The following is a 23,482-nucleotide window of genomic DNA, read 5'->3' as shown; positions in this document are numbered from 1 at the left end:
GAGATAAATGGTCAAATAAACTGTTTGTACTTGATATCAAAGTTTAATTTTTAGTATAATTTCAAAAATCTGAAATCTATTCACATCCTTCGTGTAATGTTATTTTGTTTCAATTAGAAAGAAGATAAATTAAGACAAATTTCAATTTGGGTTTTGAATCTCAAATTTGAATTTCAAGGAAATATCATTTTATAGTTAAAATGTTGAAAATTTTCACTCAAATTTTGAGATTTCAATAAATTTTGGGTGATTTGTGAAAATTTAGACAGAAATTTTGTAAAAATGGAAATTGACAGCCATCTCAATTTCAAGGGTGGTGGAAAGTAGAATATTCGACAATTCATGGAAATATAAGACCATGGAATCTACTAGTTTATTATCTAATAAAATTATTATAAACATGCTAAAAATATTAAAAAAAATCTTGGAAAACAATAAAACTACAAGATTACTGAAAAATATCAAAAATTGAAAATGTGTTGAATTTCAGTTGTAGGCCTTGAAGCTCATAGTTGCATTGCATCATAAACTCAAATAATGCTTTCCAAAATAAAGATAATTTTAAATTTAAAAGATACTGTCCAATCTCTCAGTCTAGAAGCCCAAATACTTCTCACTAAGAAAAGCATCCACTAAATTAGTTAAAAGAATATGATGGTACAATACCTCTATAGCGGGTGACTTGGGGTTGGGTGATGTGGTTTTAAAAACATCTCCTTAATAGGTAAATGGTTATGGGGATTCCCCTTAGAGCCCAATTCCTTATGCCACAAGGTAACTAAGAGAAAGTATGGTATTCTTAGGATTGGGTGGGATACTAAGGGGAGTGGCATGGTTTGTTACTCATGTGAGCCGTTGGAATTTTTTTTTCATAGTTCTCTAGTTATTTTTTTCCCCTCATTTGTTTCACTATCAGCATTGGGGATAGTATTTGTTTTTGGGTGGATATTTGGGTGGGTGAGACTTTGTTGGAATTTTTAGTGCCTCGTTTGTAGACTATCTTCCATCAATAATGCAGCAATTTTAGAATTCTATTCTAAGGTGGGTTTTGTGTTATGGGACTTCCATGCTCTGGGAGTCTTGACGAGAGGAGGTATATGAGCTTCCTTGCCTATTGAGCGTTTTGAATTCTTTCAATCCTAACAGGAGGTGGAATGCTAGGCTTTGGATTGAGGACTTTTACTTTTTGAGGTCTTTCTCTTATAAGTCTTTTAAAATCTCAAAATCTCAATCCATTCCATTTAGATAAAGTTATGTTGAAGGCTAAAGTCCTTTTTGAGATTTAAGCTTTCATTTGGACTTTGATACGCAACAGGGTTAACATGAAGGAGTTGCTCTAGACTAAGAGGCATCATAAAGCTCTCAAGACGAATGCTTGCATGATGTGTCATGAGGAGAATGAGACTAATCGTCATCTATTTTTGCATTGTGGGGTGGCGACATTTCCTGCTTTGGTGAGGTTTGGGTGGTTCTGCAGACTTTTCATGAATTAATAGTCGTGCACTTTTGGGGTTTTGGAAGGAATGGGAAAAGGATAAGTTTTTGGAATTCTGCAGCTTTTGCTACCTTGTGGATACTTTGGTTTGAAAGAAATGCTAGAATTTTTAGAGATCAGAGGACTCCCTTGAATTTTATGTGGGAGAAATCTACATTTTTGGCTTCATTTTGGGCTCACTCTTTTGGCGTTTTTGAGGGTCTCTCACTGTCCAATATCCATAGGGACTGAAGGGCAGCATTGATGTTAATATTTTTTATTTTATGTATATATTTTTACCTTTTCTGTTTTTGTTTGTTTGGAGGATGCCTTATCCTCCTTCTCTGTAATTATTTTTTGTTCTTGCTTTAATGAATTATTTTTATCTAAAAAAAGAACCTTTATGGCTTTCCCTAAAACTCCTATAACTACCCATGTTTTTTACTAACTAAAAACATAAGAAAATAGCATAACACATAGTACAATTATTTTTAAATTTTAAAAATAAAAATTTCTATTTAAAATGTGTATTACTAAATAAATACTGAAAAAATCATGGTTACGCTATTATTTGATAGGGGGAGTACAAACAACCTGGACCGATAGTGATAGATTTGTGGATATAATATTTTGAAACTCGTATAGATATAAAAAAGTTGTTATATAACAGTCATGTAAGGGGTATTTTGAAATAGTCAAGTATATTATTCTGTAACGATGTAACAATGTAACATAATGTTTTAAACCGACAACATTTAATCATGCATGCGCTTTAATGGAGGTTCTGCAGTTATTTAATTTTACATGATGCAAATGAATGGGAATTGTTTTTTAAAAAGATGCCAAGTTGCCCAATCATTATGCAAGTTTATAAGGAGAGTGCATGGGGCAACTGCCTCTAGCATCCCTCAGGAGAGAAATTGGGGGGTTTGGCAGTTTTAAGAAGATAACCTTTCATGCTTAATACAAATTTATTTCAACGTTAGAAATGATTGGCTATGGTAGGTCCAGAAAAGAGTATTTTTTATGGAAATGAATTTAAATATGAGTGTATTTTTGCCGAGTGTTATATTGTACTAGGTAGGCCATATAAGGATACTTTGGTGTAAACAAATTAAGAAAAATAAGGATATTTTCACAAATACAATATTGTGCACAAGGTAGGCTTGTATAATGCTATATGTGTACTTCTTTCCTCCCTTTTGGTTTGCGAAATGAAATTGAAGCAAGAGAGGAATTGAGGAATGAATGGAATTAAGATAGAAATGGAATTGCTTTTTGAATGCAATTATTGCGTTTGGTTAGTAACATGGAATGACTATAGGAGTCCAGTTTCAATTTCTTTTCAACATTTGGTATTCTTCGATGGATTTTATAATGGAGTGAAAAATAGTCATTTTTAATTAAAAATCTCTAATGCATAATTATTTAATTTTGTATTATTTTTTGTTTTATAATAGTGATTTTTATGAGTTTTAATATTTTTTTTTGTTATTTATTATTTATTTTTTATACTTGTTATTATTGTTAAAATAATAAATTATTATTATTATTATTATTATTATTATTATTATTATTTTTGTTATTTACAATAATAATAATTATTGCAATTGTAATTTTTCAGTTGTTATTATTATTTATTATTATTTTTGAAATATTTATTGTCCATAAAATAGTGATAATTTTTATTTTTGCATTTTTAATTATTATTGTCCTTGTTATTATTATTTTAATAGAAATAAATATTATTATTGGTTGTTTTTTATTGTTATTATAATTATTATTAGTTGTTGTTTTTATAATAATAACAAGAATTAGTATTATTATTATTATTATTATTATTATTATTATTATTTGTTGTTGTTTTTGTTTTTGTTGTTATTACTATTTTAATTATTTTTTTAAAATTAAAAAATATTATTATTAATTTTTATTATTTTTATTGTAATTATTATTAGTTGTTATTGTTTTTATAATAATAATAACAATTATTGTTATTATTATTTATTAATGTTATTACTATTTTACTATTTTTATAAAAAAATTATTATCCTTAAAATAATTATTATTATTTTTGCCTTTTTATTTATTATTATTGCTCTTGCTGTTATTATTGTTTTACAATAATATATATTATTTTTATTGTAGTTACTATTAGTTGTTATTAGTTTTTTATTATTTTTATAATAATTATTATCCTTAAAATAATAATTACTATTATTTTGGCCTTTTTTATTATTAATATTGTTCTTGTTATTATTATTATTTTATAATAAATATGATTTATTATTGTTTCTATTATCATTAATTGTTATTATTTTTTATTATAATATAAAAATAATTAGTATTATTAGTATTTTTTGTTTTTAGATTTTTTTTATTATAAAATGAATCTGAATCCATGGAATGAAGACTAGAATTGTGATTCCTCCATTTGCAGGAATCATATTCCGGTCATAATACGATTCCATCCTTGATTCTGCAAATGCAATTCTGTTCCTGAGATTTGATTTCATTCTAGGCTTAATTCCATAAACCAAATCAGGGTTTAGAAGTTGAGATATTTTGGTCCAACACATCGGCTTACAACTTTAACACATATGTTACTTCTATGTAGAAGATGTGTGTTCTTTGGTTCTTCCCTTTCTTAATGGCTAATGATATGAAGATGTATGGTTGTTATTCCCTTGTATCTAGATGTTTCATACAACTAGTAACTATGTTGCACATAATTATAAGTGAATAATCTTGATTGATATAATTTGATGGTTCTAAACATAATTTATATATTTTTAAAAGTGATTATACATTTTCATAATTAAGTGTATAAACTAAATTAAGAATGCCTATCTTTACTATGTATTAAAGCTGAACCCTGGGCTGGATAGGCGTCGATACAAAGTTTTTTGGCTTTTTTTTTATTTATTGATTTATTTTTTCACTTTGCCTTCTTGCTTCTTCCTTTAACTCACTCTCTCTCCCTCCCCCTCTTCTCAAACAATTAAATAATAAGAATGGTACGTGTTGGCTGTAGATTTTTTCTCTTTATTTTTTTACTTACTTTTTTTTTTCTCTTTTACTTTTTAATTCTCTCTCTCTCTCTCTCTCTAATAATTAAAGAATAAAGTAATGTTTTTTTGCTTTCCTTTTTTTTTTCTTTTCTTTTTCCTTTTAATTTCTATCTCGCTCTCTCTCCATCTAATAATTAAATAACAAAAAGTATGGACATGTGTTGACTGGAGATTTTTTCCCTTTGTTTTTTATTTTTTACTTTCTTTTCCCTTTTAATTCTCTCTCTCTCTCTCCCTCTCTCTCACAAATAATTAAATAATAAAGTAACAATATTTGTCAGATTATTTAATTATTAATAAAGTTCTAAATTAAAGATGTCTTGGCAACAAAATAAAATTGCTCTATTAACTATATTCTACTTTTTCACTTGGTTGTTTTTTATATCTTATACTCTTATTTTTTCAATGATCTTTTCATGTATCTTGCTAAATTTATGTATGTAGGGATCGGGGTAAACAAGAATGTTAATTAAGGTGTAATCTCAAGAGAGGGGTTGAATTGGGTATTTTTGAAATCTTTCAAATTAATTACCACTTAACCCCGATTTCTATGTTTAACAAATTAAATGCAGGAGTTTGAGGCTGATTTAAATTTATTTTATCAATGAATTCTTTTTACCCAATTAAGTGCGTGTGAGGTTATTCAAACATACACACATAAAATACAAGTAATGAAATGCAGTGCGGAAAATAAAAGGATAAGGGAAGAGAGAAGGCAAACATGATTTTACGAGGTTTAGCCAACCCGGCCTACGTCCTTGTCTTGAGCAACCCACTCAAGGATTCCACTATATCCCTACTCCCTTAATCAGGATGGAGCTTCCCTTACATCCGCTGCTTACAAGGGCCACAACCTCCTCCTCACCCGATTCACAACCCGAACCGTAATTACAATATAATATCAAATCTGCAAAACAACTAAAGATTCGCTTCTAACAAAGCTAGTGAGTTGAAACCTATCACACATACATATGATGAAACTTGAAGCTCGATATGTATGAAACGATACAATCGTTATATGCATGAAATGCTTAACCAATTTCCCTTTTATCAAATCTCCCAAGTAATAATATAAGTAAAAGCTTTGGAGAAAATTAGGGTTCTAGTTCACTTTGTGAAAATGCACGAATAACAAATGTGAACTTATCAAAAGCTTTGTCTTGAATATTATATCGATTAAAATTAAAAAGCTTTCTATCAAATATTCAACCACAATACGATCTTTGTAATACGCAAGTCTATATATATATATAATATGATTTCCAAAGATCAAAATTTGAATATAATGTTTTCCAGAAAATATCCCTCAATAAAATATATAGTTATGAACACTAAGGATATTTAATCAAGTGGTTTTAAGATATCTAAAATATAGAGCCTTTAACTAAATACACATTTGAATCAAAACTGTTTAACCAATGGCGAAAACCTTTCTTAAGTAGTGATCTTATCTAGATAATCTATAAATAAATACAGTCAAGTTCAATCACTCAACTTATATTCAATAATAGATTTTGAGATGAAAAGTTCTTTGAAAAATATATATCAACAAGTGAATTAGTTTATATGAAGAACTCTATGAGACTAAATATTAACAAGTAGTTTGATTTACCAAACCTCAATATCAAAATGCTTGCACAATAATCACAAGAAAACCTTTTGAGGATCAAAGTAGCTTTAGCTTAGATGTGTAGTATAAGATTTGAAATCCCAATCACAACCTCAGTAGTGTGATCTCCCAAGTTGTGTTAATATGCTCAATCGTATGCCAAAGGTTTGATTTTCTTCTTCTTGTGGTTGTTTCTTATTGTTCTTCTTGTTCTCTTTGATCTTTGTTGATCTAAGTTAAGGCACTAGGGTTTAGATGTTCATTATATAAGTACCTTGCCCTTAGAATGAATCTTAACCATTGGATCAAAAATTAAGTCGCGAGTTCTCTCATTAAAATTAAATTTTAAATCTTTCCTGCAGGTTCAGACGATTGAGGGTTAAAGCCCAGATGACTGAAGTTCCTTAGAGTTTCGAAAAATAAACCAGGACACAGGGTCAGACGACTGAAGTTGGGGTTCAGTCTTCTGAAGTGTCGGATTCAGACGACTGAAGTCTGAGTTCAGTCTTCTGAGGTGCTTCTGTCAGGTTCTGTGTTTCACCATAAATTCTTCAGACGACTGAACTTAATCTTCGGTCTTATGAAGAAATTCTTCAGACGACTGAGCTTAACTTCAGTCTTCTAAAGTTACATCTTCAGACGAATGAACGTGGAGTTTAGTCTTCTGAACTGTTCATTTCTTGGATTTTCCCTTTTTATTTGAAAAATTTGCTTTTGCACTCGTTCTTTGCTTTTTTGTAAAATATTTTTTGGGGTTTCAAAAATATGTTTAAGTCCATAAATATCCCCTATTGATGTTCATGAGATGCATGAATCCTAAGGTCAGTCTAGGGTATAATTTGAGCCTCAAATTAAATCATATGAAATATGCAAATACATTAGTTCTAAATACCCATTCCCATGACTTTCTTAAACTTGCCGCTTGCATCTTCATTTTTCTCCTCTTTTAGTTTCATGGATTTTGCCAAGATGTATATTCTTTAATCTTCATGGCTTCCATGACTTGCTAGCCTTCTGTGCATGCTAAAGATTGTTCCTGTTCACACTCTCAATGCACAGATCAAATACCAAGTGATTTGTCATTATCAAAACCGGATTGGACTCATAGAGTCAACAAAGAAGTTGTATGGGATTGATCTTATTTATTCTTAACCTAATTGAATTGTTATTTGTTTCGTTTATAGCCCTTTATTCATTATCATTGATTAATTTTGTTTGTTCTTGCATGTTCCAATAAAATTTGTAGAGTCTATGTTTTTCTTCTTGTTCCACTTTCCAAATTCCACCACGCCACAAAGCGTGGGTTCTTTTTACTAGTTTGAAGTTATTTATGAAAATTTATATTTTCTTTGAAATTATAAAATATTGATGTAGGATCGATACTCATGGTATAAGTATAACAGGAAGACTATGAAATAAAATTATGTAATATATATTTAAAAATATTAAGAGTATTGAAAATATTAAAATTTGATATTTACACACCACTATATATTAAAAGGAATCTAATAGATACATACAACATTCATCTTCTTTCTTTTTATTATGTAAAAACCCTCAATATTCAACATCTATTGAAAATGTCAGCATTTGGGTTTTTGGAAAAAGATCCAAAGTTGTACTATTCTTCTTTTATGATTTTGATTTTTTTTGAATGAGATAGAAGAAAATACAATTTTTTTAAATGAATTATTATATGTCTTAAAGCATGTTTTAAAAAATTGAGGGTGTTTCTTCAGTGTTAGAGAAAATTTGGAGAAGTATGAGATTTGAAAAAACATATTTTAAAAATATTCAACTTTGGATGTTGATTTCTTTGTTTTGACAGTTTTGAATCTGTTTCTCATGTATTCTTGCACTGATCTTTTTTATGGAGGGTGGAATAAGTTGTTTGTTTTTTTTTTGGCAAGAGTTGGGTTTGCCCACATTTGGTTGAGGATTTGTTGGCTATTTCCTCCACTGGTTTTTGGTAGGAGTAGAAATGATTTGGCTTTGTGGAGGTGTGGGATATTTGATGTTTCGTGAGGTATTTGGTTGGAGAGGAATGTACTGACAGGGAAGAAGATGTCTTTGCCTTTGCTCCTGTACTGTTATGGTTTTTGCGGCAGGGTGCTTCAAGGGGGTGTGTTTTTCGGATTTACAGTGTGACTGGAAGACTCTGTTATTTTGATTGCAATTTTTTTTCTTTGTTCATTTTTCTTCTTAGGAGGATCTTTTATGCTCCTTTTTTTACATTGTTTCATCTCTAACGATATTTCTTCTTGTTCTTTTCAGCGTATGTGCAGTCTTTATTTCAAATTTATGGCATGATTAGTTTTTATTATTTCTTTAATCAAATTAAATTTTTTTTAAAGGTTTAAACCTTAACTTATAAAAATAAATTTCTTAAATGTGGTTTTAAATGATTTTGTTTGAATTTAATTATTTCTAAATATATTTTGTTTTACTTGTAAAGGACAAGGGATTAGGGCTCTTTTTTTTTTCCAACAAAATGTTTTGCGCTATCCCTACTGTTGTAGCCTTATATAAAGTACATATTAAAGGTAAGTTCAGAGATATTTCAAAGAGTGCACCTACTCTAATGGAAAGACACTTGTGGGACTATAGCAACATAATTCTGTTGTATGTGGATCGAGATCTTAAATTTCGATGTCAACCAAAATTTGGAGGCTAGCAAAATACAGAAATTTTGATATCAATGTTGATTTCAATTTCAATTTTAAAAAATGATGGAAATTATTAGTAAAGCAAGGAATTTTTTTATCCTTTAGAAATTGTCAGAAAACATAATAATACAATATTTAGAACTAAATGTTCTGTATAAAATACATCAATGACATGTATGTGGTGTATAAGGTTCTATAAGTAATACAGTAATATTATTATTCGTATTCAATTAAAGTAAATGAAATCCATAAATTAGTTAAATATTTTGTTATATAAATACCAATAATTATAATTGATCGAATAAAATGTTGTAGATATTATACAACTTTAATTTTCCATACAATTTCGTAAGTATGAAATTTATCATTCATATTAAATTTTGGATGATTTGTGGAAATTTCAACAGAAATTTTGCCAGAAGGGGATTGATTGTCATTTCGATTTCGAGGGTGGTGGAAAGCAGAAATTTTGACAATTTTGCAGAAATTTAAGAGCATGATGTGGATGATACTCTTATTCTTGTGCTACTTAATTGAAACCAGTTATAGGATGGAACTGCACACCTTATGCCCTATAATCCCTTCCCTATATCCAAGAGGGGCAAAAATGGAAAACAGATGTTAGAGGTCTACTTAGCGGAGACATATCTTGGCTATGAACTGCTGACGACTCATAATACAATCAAGGCATGATAGATACACATGCATGTAATGTGTAGCACTCAATGCACAAGGTTCCCATGCAGCCCAAGGTCGGGGAAAGGCAAGATGTATGTAATTTGAGCCCCATGCTTGGAGGCAGCTTCTGTGGTACAAACCTTAGATTTGGATATAATGCTCTCACCACTGAATCAAAGCTTGCCTCACTCATAGATATACAACAACCTAAAAAAAACTAGGATATGAAAGGCTGGTGCATATCAATTAAATATTTTTCTCAAAATTTATACTAATTTTCGTTTTTGGATGTATAATATGTCAAAGTATTGTGTGAATGGCCAAATGGTTTGGCCTTGAGTTGTGTATATTATATATAGACTTTACAAGAATGCTATACATGGAAAGTAAATAAGTTCTAGCATGATTTTAGCCCTATACATGTAAACTATAGTCTGTCAAGCCCTATGCATGTAAACTAAATATATGCTAACTATACAAAATAATGAATTGAGAAATAAGGAAATAATTGTAGGCTGAAGTAAGGAAAGAAATCTTTTGCTTTGCTGTTTGCTGTTCCATTGACAGCCCTCCTCAAATTGATGCGGGTTGATCAACAAGCATCAATTTGCTACTTAGGAAGCAATGTCAATGACGATTGAGAGCCTTGGTGAAGATATCCACAATTTGTAATTCAGTGGAAATATGTGGAAGAGTGATAACACAAGCTTCAAATGCTTCATGGATAGAGTGACAATCGAATTCAATATGCTTCGTGCGCTCATGATAGACACGATTGGACGTGATCTGGATAGCACTCGTATTATCGGCATGTAGAGGTGTAGGATTGGTCTTTGAATAATCTAGCTCAGCAAGCAATCCTCGTAGCCAAATAATTTCAGAACAAGCAAGAGACATCGCCCGATATTCAGGTTCTGTCAATGACTTAGAAACTCTGTCTTGCTTCTTACTATTCCAAGAGATCAATGCATCACCTAAGAACACACACCAACTAGTGATGGAGCGACGTGTATCTGCACAACCAGCTCAATCAACGTCGCTAAAAGCAGCAAATTGCCTGCAAGGAAGAATAAACCATGGGCAGAAGTGCCCTGAACATAGTGTATGATCCTATGGAGAGCAGCCAAATGAAGATGACGAGGAGTCTGAAGAAACACATCAGTGAACTTAGAAGAGGCATCTCAGATAGTAGCTATTGGCAAAGAACTGCCATTGGCAGTCTGAATAGCGGATTGACCAGCGTAGGGCCGAACATGACATAGGGTAGTGGGATTGTTCGTCATGTGATTAGAGGAACCCGAGTCCATATACCAGAGTTTAGTAGAATTGTTACCTTGGAGCCCCATTGCTGATAATAATGAAATATGCATCTGTTGCACCATTTCGGGTGTGTTCGCTGTAAAAGGTGTAGGAACAGAGGAGTCACTTGAAGAAGAGCCAGGGGCCGCAAAAGTCATTGTGGGGGGTACAATAATAGAAGTCTGTAATGCCAAGGCCTGACGATTTTGCAGGCGGATACGACAGTCTTTGATAATGTGATCATTCTTCTTGCAATAAGAGCAAAATTTCTTGGAGCAATTAGCAGCTGTATGTCCAAATTCTTTGCAGCAAAAGCAATGCAAGGTGCTAGAATGCACAGGTGATCCTCGTCGGTGAGCAGCATAAGCCACAGGGACAGACCCTGAACTACCATGAGATTGTGCCAGAGTAACTTGAGTACTAAGCTGTTGTTTCCCACGAAGTAATTCACGAAAACAAACATCAAGAGAAGGAACAGGAGAGCGATTCAATAGAAACGAGCAAACAAATTCATACTTAGGACGGAGTTTCATAAGAAACTGATCACGACGACTAGTCTCGTGAAGATGTTGAATAATGGGAAGAGAGGTAACAGGAACATCCGCAGTGACCAGATCAGAATATTCGTTCCAAAGAGTCAGAAACTTCGAATAATAGTCTTGGATGGAATGATTGTCATGTTGAAACATGGCAATCGCATGCTCTAATTGAAAATGATAGGAACCGTTATCTTGATGATATACTGTTTTTAAATAAGTTCACATGGATTGAGCGGTGTGATAAAATCGCAAGTTGGGGACAATATGTGGCTCAACTGAGCCAAGGAGCCAAGACATAATTTGAGCATCAAGCACAGCTCATGAAGGACAAGGTGCTGAATCCTTGGCACCAAGCACAGCCCATGAAGGACAAGCCGCTGACTCCTTGGATTTATCAGGATTGGGTGCACAATCCGTGCCATCAATATGACCCCAAAGATCTTTTCCTTTTAGGAAAAGTTTAAATTGACATGCCCACTTAGAATAATTGTTGCCCGTAAACTTGGTACACAGGTGTGGAGTCCATGCTAAATAAAGGAGAAAACCGAGAAGCCAAAAAAAAGCAGACTGTGCAGGAAGAAAAAAAACTACCAGAAAATCTAGAAGCCCAAAAAATAAATCAACGCAGGTACAAAGAAAACCAAGAACAACCTGCCTGCACTAAAAAATAAATCTTGAACCAAAAAACGTGCTGTGCCGAGAATCACAAGAACAGAGAAGCACCAGAAACAGCAACAGAGAGAACCAAGACCAATCTTCCTGCACTAAAAAATAAATCTTGAACCAAGAAACCTGCTGTGCTGAGGCAGAGAAGCACCAGAAACAGCAACAGAAAGCTGTTACCTGCTGTGCCGAGAATCACAAGGATAGAAACCTGCTGTGCCGAGACAGAGAAGCACCAGAAACAGCAACAGAAAGCTGTTGCCTGCACTAAAATAAATGGCAAACCAGAAAACCTGCTGTGCCGACAGCCACTCAGCTACAGAAATGCCAAAAGAACAGAACAAAAAAATTCCAGAAGAGAAAAAAAAAACCACAACAGCCACAGAAACGAGAGACACCTTCGAAACCGAGAAGACAAAAAAATTCGAAGGGGGAAAAAAAGACTTTGCAGTTGGCTGGCTCTGATACCATGTCAAAGTATTGTGTGAATATGACTGAATGGTTTGGCCTTGAGTTCTGTATATTATATATAGACTTTACAAGAATGCTATACATGGATAGTAAATAAGTTCTAGCATGATTCTAGCCCTGTACATGTAAACTATAATCTGTCAAGCCTTATACATGTAAACTAAATATATGCTAACTGTTCAAAATAATGAATTGAGAAATAAGGAAATAATTGTGGGCTGAACTAAGGAAAGAAATCTTTTGCTTTGCTGTTTGCTGTATCGTTGACATAATATGCATGTAAAATTATAGGCATGATAGTTCAATATGAAGCTTGGGCACGAACAAGGTACATAGGTAGGATAGGACATGAATGAGGGGATTTGAGGACCTGACAAATCTTAAGTATGTGGTATGATACAGTGGCGACATGTTAATTAATAATTATATAATATTATATGTAACTGCATTATACATGACAAATGTTATGTTTTTAATGTTAATATATCACAATATATATGTTTGATATAAGAAATTTTATTAAAAAGGAAAGATATAAAAGGAGAATGAGTCCATCTCCTAAGAATAGGACAAAAAATGAAAGATCGCATGCAGAATAACACAACCAACCTCTTTTTTTCAGCTTGGTCTTAGGCTTGACGTTGAGGGTTGAGTTATCACACTGTAAAATAAAATAAAATTTTTGTGTGATGCGTGCTAGAGCTTCTATTGTTTGGATCACCTCTAGTAAATCATATTATTCCTAATTCCCATTCCGAATCTAACTCTTCTGATATCGTCAATTACTTCTCTGGACTAAATTTAGATATGAAAAAGGTTTTTTTTATTATCAACTGCCTTATCTTAGTGTTCATATACATTACATAATTTATATTGGTGTTGTTTTAAATAAAGCTCTAATAAACTCATGCTTCTGAAGTGTGACTCTTAATTTTGTTTCAGATTATAAGACCTTTGTGTAGTTTGCTTTGGGTAGTTTGGTGATTGACAACCTCCTGATTAGAAACATTTCTTGCCCTTGTATGATGTTTATGTACTTGTCAGATAAAGGAGATTGGCTCGAAAAGAGGTCATCTGGGGCACGTGTTGGAATATTTTGACTTTCCTGATGAAAGTAAGTTAGCCACCTGGCAGCCTTTGCGCAGATACCTACATGTGAAATGGCATGTAGTGTTGAACTATGTACTCCAGATTGTGTTTTGATTTGGCATTACAGGGATTAATAATATGCTGTCCTTTGCTATTTTTTATCTGTAAGAAGTATCTCTGGATTTGAACATTTTCTGATCTCATGATTACATATCCTGAAGGCAAATCTCTATATTGAGCTGAAGGATGGTGCGGGCATGTAGTAAAAAATTTACGCCGAAATTCAAATCCTTGGTTATTTTTTATGCTGGTTTACAATTTAAATACTATGCCAGAAATCCTTTCTCCAAACTAGATTTTATAGTTCCATCTCCACTTACATAGGATCGTTAATGTGGTCATTTTCAGAAATTAATTGGACAAAGTTATATCAGAGACCCCAAATTCCTAAAGCTAAGGGAAGGGATATAAAGATGCAGTTAATGGTGCGTCCTTCCTTTCCTAAAATATATCGTGAAAGCCAACTACCTGACATCAATGCAATCTCAGAGGTTGTAGTTATTGTCAATGATGCCTGGAAAGTGGGGGATTTGGTGGATTGGTGGACTGACGGATGTTTTTGGTGTGGAAGAATATCTCAAATATTGGATGATGGAAAGGTTCAGGTAACATTTTCTATTTGCCTGTTTGTATATTCTCTGATTGTTCTGTATGGCAGTATGCTAATTTTTTAAGTTTGCAATGCTATGAGTGCATGATATTGAATGGTGTTTTAACTTAATTTTCCCCCTTATTTGTTTCCATGCTGTATCCCTTTTGTCTTTCTTTTGCAGGTAAAAATCGACTGCTTTGTTTTTCTCACTGTTGTTTTCACACCCCTATGTTTACTCTAACCACTTTCTCTGCTCACAATGTTTTTGATAACACACTCATGCTTTTCTTTTGCATAACCATCTGTTATATTATCTTTGTGTAAATTGTATAATTTTACTAGATTTGATGGAGACATTGTGGACTCAAATCCACTTCACTGTAGCTTTGATTTTTTGATTTGAAGGTCAAACAAACTAGTTATGATGATTGATCTTGTTTAACTGATTTCAGTGGTTTTTCTAGCTTATAAATTTTGCTTAGAAGCCTAAACATGACTTTTACCCAATGCTTGGGAATGGTGATTTACTGTGCTTTACTTGCTAATATATGTGAAAAGAAATCCCTCAACTGCTAACATAAGACCTGACAGGAAGTGTTCGCCTGGCCTCTGACATAGGCATTAAAACCATCAAAATGACTAATGTGCTGATACAAGATGGTAGTGCAGGTGTGCAACAGAGTGGAAAATTAATTTTCTGGGAACCTTGTTGAATCTTTTGTTTTTGTAAAATAATCAAATTGCATTATTCGAGAACAAATTAAGCACCGGTGATGTTTCCCGTTTCATCCATAGTGAATTTAGCCCTGCCCAATACTGCCTATTGTTGAAGGTCTTTAATTGATCTTCTGTATCTCTTGATCTGTGGATCTTCTTGTGGAGGGATGAAGTCAATTAAGTGGAGGGATGAAGTCAATTAAGTTTCTGCTGGTTACAATAATATATATATATATATGTGTGTGTGTGTGTGTGTGTGTGTGTATGTATGTATATATATGTATGTATGTATGTATGTATGACAAACCAAGTGTTGTGTAATGCTGTTGTGATTGCTGATCAAACCTGTCATAGAAAAAGTTGTGCCTCTCGCACTCGCTTCGCTTTCACACTTGTTTTTTTTTTTTTACCTTTCCTTCATAGATGTTGTCAAAGTTGGGGATGGAGGAGAAGTATCAAGTCCATCCAGATTGAAAGGAAGACTTTCGATCTGCATTTGGAAAAGTTTGGGGAAGGAGCTTTTGTTCAATTGGAGGAGAAATCCTGATATAGGAGCAGGTGGATTTGGATCACGATATTGGCTGCACAATGGGTGTGCAATTGTTTTTCCATGGGCTTCTCAAGATTAGAGCAGTTCACTCGATATACGAAGTTTGGTAAAATTCTGTATTGGGTGGCAATTAAGATGAATCATAAAGGCAGATTCTTGGAACTGGGATTGCTTTTGAATGGCAAGGGTAATTCCATTCTTATACCAGGGGGATTGAATGGGGAGAGTTGGTGAAGATCTATTAAGTGTTGGGGTTGGTGGTAGATGCAAAGAAGGTTAGAGATTGCCAGAATTTGATTGTGAGGAAACTGCAGGTGATAAAGATCGCTGGACTTGGAAGGATGTGATGGTGGAAGGTTCAAAGCCAATAAACAGCAGGCTGGGAGGTGTTGCAGTAGCTCTGGAAGTGTAGTGCATCTCTGGGAAGGAGTGGCAGTGGATGACAGTGCAGAAAACTTCAGACTAGCTAGGGTTTGCGAGACAAGGGCTGGGGGCAGTGACACAAGAGTGCGCTCAAAGAGTTCAAGTGAATTTGGGCTGCTGGAAGGTGACTTAATGCAAAGAATTCGGTTCTTGAAGTTGTGGACGGTTTTGGTCCAATTTTGAGACCAATTTTTGAAAAGTTTATAGAGCTTGAAAATATGCATGTCACCTGTGGAATTAAAGTTGAATAAGTGCTCTTTTCGGTGGATTAAATTACACATTAATTGGAGTTGTCTGCTAGAAGTTATGGTCATTTGAATTTTTTGTGTGCATTCTTCCAGTTTAAGCTTTCTATGTGTCTGCTTGTTTTACTTTTACCCATGTAAGAAACGTGTTTTGCCCTTCTTTTGAGTCTTTATTTAGACAACGTTAATTACTTATAGCTAGAAAACATGAAGAGCATTTTCCTATTTTTGGAGGGTGGTTCCAACTCTATATAAACATCCATAGGCGTGCATTAGCAAAATAGTGTGTTTTTTTTTCTGAAGATTGGAGACTTTGGCCTTTGCCTTGTTTCTCTTCAATTCTGTGAGTGGTGAACTTTATCCTTTTGGATTTCATTAGTGGATACCATTGAGTGGTGAGCAAGGCTACTTATTGTGTGTGGTTTGCTAGTTCCTCATTTTTAACAACTGGTTATCAGTTGGCATCAGAGCTTAGTTGGTTGTTATGTGCAAGAAGTAAGAACAACATAAGAGAGATATCCATGATTTGGAAATGGATGAGATGATAAGGCAAATCTAGGAACTTCAGCTAGATGTTAAACATTATGAGAAATGTGTTGGTGAAGGACTGGTTCCAGCAATGATGATGGTGATGTTAACCCTTTCCTTCATATTCCAAATCATGTCTCAAAGTGATGACTCTTCTTCTCCTCACCGCAGGCGAAAGGTTCGAAAGTTTGCTGATGTGAAATTGAATATTCTAAAAATTGAAGGAAGAATGCAACTTGATGATTTCATTGATTGGCTTCAAATTGTTGAGATGGTCTTCAATTTCAAGGAGTACTTGGATGAATGCATACTGAAGGTATTTTCTGTAAAAATTAGAAAATAATCAAAATATGCTTATTTATGGAGGGAAAATATCAAAAAGCAAAGATCTCATGAAAAAATGAGCAAAAGCAAGTCATTGGAGATGTTCTTGCCAGAAGACTAGGTAAGAAGGTTTTCTAAAATTTCATAATATGAGGCAAAGAGATCTATCTGTGGAGGAGTACACAATGGAATTTGGGAAGCTAGTGTTGAAGTGTGACATAGTTGAACGTGAAGAACAAACAATAGCTTGCTATTTGGGTGGCTTGAAGGAGGGAATATGTGAAATGGTTAGTTTACAGCCTTATTGGAGTTGCAACAATGTGAGGAAACTTGCGCTGATAGTAGAAAACAACAAACTATAGAGTTTGAAAGAGTGGTTTTCAAATTTGGAATCAGGGAGAGCTCTTCAAACTGAGGGAGTGCATCCATGTTGAAGCCTAATACAACAACCAAATCCTCTTCTTCTAAGGCAGCAGAAGGTGTAATGTTGAGGCTGTCCCGAAGTCAGCTAGTTCATCAAGTGATAGTTCAAAAAAGTGTTTTTAAGTGTTGGAGTTATGAACATATTTCTTCTGGATGTCCAAATTGCAAAATTTTCTCTTTTATAATGGAAGAGATAGAAGATGGAGATGGCTCAAATAAGGAAGAAGAAGTAACTTATGCTGATCAAGGATGGCACAACAATTTGTGGTTGTTATAAATGATAATCTGAGGGTACAAAATTTTGATCATGAGAGCCAAGTGGTTGTTGATGATCATCGGAGGGTGGCACAACAATTTGATCATAAGAACCAACTAGTCGTTCTTGATGTTCATCATAGGATACAAAAATTTGATCATCAGATGGTACAAAAACTTGATCACAAGAGCCAAGTGGTTGTTGATGATGATCAGATGGTACAAAAGTTTGATGATTGACAATATTATCAGCATGAGCAGCTGAAGTAGTAGTGGGGGGGTGCAGTAGCTGCTTCATTGGGTTGTGGATCATGATCATCATCAACTAAGATTTCAGCATTGGTGTCACTAAGATCCCAATCCAATATTGCATCAAAATCCAATTCCATTAATTCATCATTAGAAGATTCAATATTATTGTTAATATCCCTCATTGCATCATTAGCAGAAGTATCCATGACAACTTGCACTTCCATCTGTACATGTGCTACCTCATTGCCTTCCTCCGGTCTGCCACTAGCTTTTCCACCTCTCTCATAAATCTTGTATAAAACCCAATCATCCAACTACACCCAACAAGATAATACAAAAAACTTAATTTAAGAAGAAAAACTTCAAGGCTTGATCAAAAGGAGATGAGTTATATTATTAATGACAAATTAATTAAACATATACCCTCATGCCTTCTGGGTCACCTCTAACTCTAGGCTCAAAATTATTAACCATAAACTCGTGCATTATCCAATTGGGTTTTGGTGCCATTGGGGGGTTTTCCCTCGAAGTAGACCAAAACTTTCCTGGACCCAATCTTTGCACTGTTGTGCCAAATTGGTATGTCTGCACCGGGCCCCCAATACCCATTGTTAGAATTGGTGTAATCCCAAAAAAGAGGGGGGGGGGGGGTGAATTGTAAATTTAAAATTTCTTCCTAGGTTAAATCCTAATCACAAGTAGTATTTCACAACCTAGGGTCAGTCTACGCAAATACCAATCACCTAATAATTTAACACTGAGCAAAAGTTGTAACAGTTATAGCAGACTCAGTATTTCCCAAGTAGATATGTATGTAGAAATTCAAACCAAATAAATCATTCACGATAATTTTAGTGCAAGCATACGTATACTGAAAGTGAAGAGATAAGGAAAAGAGAAAGCGACACACGATATGTTATTGGGGTTCGGCCGCCTATGTCCCTGCCTCTAGCTCGCAAGCCCAAGGATTCCACTAAAGCTCACTTACGGGTGGAGCGACACCGATTACAACACCTTATCAAGATGGTGTACCTAGTTCTCTTAACCGGGTCTGAACCAGTCCGGTGCTCACCTAACCGAGTCTAAGCAATTCGGGACTATTCATAGGGCTAGTCTCCCTCTTCCGACCACCCGTTGGGAATACAATAGATAATTAAATAAAATATTTCGTACAACCATATGCTTCTTACACTAACAGATATGTACCGATATGCACAACACAACCAATGCACTCGCAGATGATAAGTATTAATGCCCAAGGTGAGATTGCTCAAGTTATATGTCAACTCTCAACCAATGTGTATATATTGTATATATGTGAGAGTGATACCTTTGATTTTAAGATATTATAATCAAAGAGCAATAATCAAAGGAACTCAAATTTCTATGCAAATATCTCAACACAATTTATATAAAGTATTAAGCACAATTGAGATAAGGGATTCTAGCTTGCAAATATATATATTTAGCAAATAACACAAGCAAGCCCTTGAATCTGGCAATGAAAATGCCAAGACTTAGAAGCCAAAATATGATTTCTTCTTGAATAGTATTTATCAATAAAATAGTATGGGAATCACTGTAGCTTACTCCCTAAAATCAATTTCAAACACGGCACAATGAGAGAGTTGTAAGCTACCAATAATATGTAGGAGATGTAAGCAAAATATCAAGAGATTAAACTCCTTTGCAAGTTGCAATTGGTTTGTAGCCAAGGAGTATAATAAATAATTCTCCTCAAGAGATAGTTTTGCAATCAAGGAACAAGGAGAATGAGCAATATGCCTCAAAAGATTGGAAGAATATGAGCTATATGAGTATTATGAGCGAAAAGAATTCCAGAAAATTTTTTGCTAATGATTTTTCTAATCTCTTGCTAATTAAGCCAAATGAAAGAGTATATATAGATTTTTCATAAAAACTAACCGTTGGGGACATGGAGGTCCTTTTGGAAGAAAATTTAATTGTGTTTAATTAATTTTAACCCTGTTTTACCTATGGTAAACATTTTCAACCCGAGAGGTTCGGTCGCTCGAACACTCACAATAGTTCTCAGGGATTTTTCCAGTTCCGTCGCCCATGGCCACTGGCCGGTTGGCTGAGCTAGGCGATTTTCCAAAGCTTCGAGCTTTCGGTTGCCCGGTGAGAGGTTTGGTTGGCTGAGCTACGAATTACGGTCGCTCGAGCACAAATTGAACTAACATTTCGGTCGGCCGAGTGAAGTGAGGATGGTCACATCCAATGTTTGGTCGACTGAGGAGAGTCAGTTCAAAAACCGCTTGGTCGGTTGAGGCTTGGTCAACTTGTTGACCTCCAGTCAGTTCGGTCGACCGAGACATTTTATATTGCCAAGGTTCGGTCGCCCGAAACATCACAAAAATGGCCTTTATGTCCCGTTTGGTCTCTTGTGCTATTTCAACCCTGGTGAAAAAGCATGTGGCATTCAAGTGTAAGGGTCATAGTTCCTATTGCCATTCTATGGCCTAGGCTTTTTAATTAAACTCAAAAAATCCAACGTCGGTCAACTAAAGTGTAAGCCCTGTTTTTGTCCTTGAACTTATTCAACCATGTGTGAATAAGTTATAGCATTTAGGTCCTAATGGTCAGCCTGTGGTATTGAGCATTTAATACTTATCATGCACGAGATGCATTTATTACAGACCATAATATAAAAAACTAAATGCAGTTACAACTAAAATGAACAAATGTCTTCTTTCTTCTTTGCTCTTCTGCGTGGAATTCGCCTAAAATGCATAATCTTTAAGTCCATTAGGCTTCCATTTACTCGTATCTTATGTCCGTGCAGAAATGTAAACCTGTTGACACACTAAGTGCACACATAAGATACATATACTTTGTCAGCATCAAAACAGGGATCAAACTCAAAAAGCCAACACCCATTCCTCATCCTTTAGCTTGGTTGTTTCCTATTTTGATACTTTCTATCCTGCGGCATGAAGAAAAAGTATTCCTTTTGTCTATCATTCGTATACCTTCCTGCATGTAGTAGATAATCACACGAAGCCAACTAAAAACATATATAAGAGATTTTAAAAATTTAGTCCATTAAATTTCAAAACATTTTGCTATGACGAAGAAGAAAATTTTCAATTATTCTAGTAACTATGAATATTGAATATATATAAAGTTATAAACATAGTACCAGCAAGGTCGGCAGGGTTGTTTTGATAAAGAGTGATTTCAGGTATATTATTAGGAGGTAGAAACATAGTACCAGCAAGGTCGGCGGGGTTGTTTTGATAAAGAGTGACTTCGGGTATATTATTAGGAGGTAAAGGGTCATCAGCAACTTTCTTAAGGAGGTAATGTGCAATGAGTTCATCATCAAGCGGCGTGAAGCGATACCCAGAAGGACATGAATCCAGGTACTCATTCACTCTGCTAAAGTAAATCTACAAATTTCGTATGTGTAAACAATTATTAGTGGAAAACTAACTTGGGGACCCATATGTAGACTCTCCTTCTATAATTCAATTTCAAGCCTTAATTAAAATTCAAATACTCTCTCTCTCTCTCATTTGTTTGTTTGTATATGTTAGCAAGATTAGTACTTGGCCTAGTTCCAATCAAAATTTAAACATAATAACCAATCAAGATTCTCTCTCTCTCTCTCTCTCTCACTCTCTCTTGTTTTTGTGTTTGAATAATGTTAATTAGCAAGATCAATACTTGTCAAGGTACTCATGAAACACTTGGCTTATCAATGTGGGGAATGTCGTTGGTGCATTTGTCAACCTGAAGGGTATCTCCATGAATTTGCATGCCCTATGCCGTGTCACTCAATTAGTCTTTATCTCATCAACATTTTCTATCCTCACTTGACAGTAGCCTGACTAATAATCAATTTTAGTGAAGTACTTGACATGACTTGATCAAATAAATTAGTAATTAGTGGAATGGGATACTTGTTGCATACAGTCACCTTGTTGAGTGTGTGGTAATCCACACACATGCATGCTTCCATCATGTCTTCTCTGAAACAACATTGGTGCTTTGAATGATGCTTTGGAAGGATATATATACCTAGCTTCCAATAACTCATCAAGTTGCTTCCTCCACTCTGCTAACTCTAAAAGTGCCATTTGGTACGACCATTTAGTAGGAGGCTTCATGCATGGTAACAACTTGATCTCATGCCCCACAACCAGTTTTGGAGGTAAGTTATGAGGTGGCTTCTTTGGCTTCACAACTTTGTATTCATCCAACACTAGGATGTTAGTAGGCACCCCCGCTATTGGCCAACATCTTTGTTCACTACCAATGTGGGGAGATATGTCTGCTCACCCCTCCTTAAACCGTTCTTGAGCTGCATGGCTGAGAGAAACTCCTTGTGATCTCCTTTCCTTGTAACAACTTGCACAATGTGAGCCTGATCTTCCATCAAACAAAGGGAACTAGAAAACAACATCAATATCGTCTTAATATCCCTTAAGAATTCTTGCCCAATTATCCCTTGTAAATCATCCATTGACATAGCTATGAAATTTGCATGTCACGCCCACTGTCCAAGCTTCACTGTTGCTTGGCTACTCCTATAGAAGGCTGAGTTGTAGAGTTAACCATTTTCATGTCTCCTAAGTCCATCTCCAAGTTCAAGTTGAGTCTTGAGTCTCTGTGCTTCCGTTTGTGAGACAAAGTAGTGGGTAGCCTCAGTATCCATCATAGCACTGACGCTTTTCCCATTGATTCGCAAATCCACAAACATTAGCCCTTTTGCTTGGTAACTTTTGGTTCTTTTGTTCGCCTTCTCAACGCATTGAGTGATTGAATTACATCCATCCTTGGGGTTCCTCCTTATTCTCATCATCTCCTTGTGCTCCCTCTGTAATGACAGCTTGCAAGGCATTGAGCAATGACTTGTGAGGGCAATTAGCAACTTTGTGAGGGCCTTGACATACAAAACATGCCATCTTACCTTTACATTGGATGTGTTGAAAGATTGAGACAATGAAGCTTTCTTTGAAGTTGATGCTTTGGTGTCAGCTCGCCCACTTTTGGGTTTGCCCCTCTTGAAAGACTTCTGCTATTTCTACCCATGCCTTTCTCTTTAGACATTGTGGAACTCTCTATAGCGTAGTCAGTCAAGTGTTTTTTGGCAGCTTTTGCGGTAGGCAAGTCTTGAACTCTTTGTTGATGAAGTTCTGCCCTTGCCCACGGTTTCAACCCCTTAAGAAAGTAGAACAATATACCTTTCTCTTACATGTCTTGGATATCCAACATCAAAGCAATGAATTGTTTCACATACTCCCCAATTGTACCAGTGTGTTTGAGATCTCATAGTTTGCACTAAGCATTGTACTCCACATTCTTAGTAAGTAATTGGGCCTTGAGCTTTCTCTTTAAGTCTGCCCAACAGTCAATTACACACCGCTTGTTCTCTATCTCATTGTACTTGGTAGCCACCACAGCTTAGCGTCACAACTCAAGCACATTGTCGCCAATAATACTTTCGCCTTCTCTGAGTTGGTCCTTGCTGCACAAAAGTATTGTTCCATGTCAAATAAATAGTTCTCCAAATCCTTAACATCACAAG

The 23,482-nt window shown here is 34.6% G+C and overlaps 1 protein-coding gene across 2 annotated transcripts in view; it reads left to right on the top strand.

The window, feature by feature from the left end:
- LOC131151881 (uncharacterized) overlaps positions 1–23,482 on the top strand; it is a 47,760-nt gene that overhangs the window by 12,031 nt on the left and 12,247 nt on the right. For both annotated transcript variants that reach the window (XM_058103343.1, XM_058103344.1), the window contains 2 exons: positions 13,515–13,584; positions 13,968–14,224. In XM_058103343.1, the coding sequence (XP_057959326.1) occupies positions 13,515–13,584; positions 13,968–14,224 (327 nt within the window). The remainder of the gene's footprint in view (positions 1–13,514; positions 13,585–13,967; positions 14,225–23,482) is intronic.

The sequence above is a fragment of the Malania oleifera genome, chromosome 3 (assembly GCF_029873635.1).
Source record: "Malania oleifera isolate guangnan ecotype guangnan chromosome 3, ASM2987363v1, whole genome shotgun sequence".
In the NCBI taxonomy this organism is placed as follows: domain Eukaryota; kingdom Viridiplantae; phylum Streptophyta; class Magnoliopsida; order Santalales; family Ximeniaceae; genus Malania; species Malania oleifera.
The sequence above is the reverse complement of the archived record's forward strand: the minus strand, read 5'-3'. Positions and strand labels throughout refer to the sequence as shown.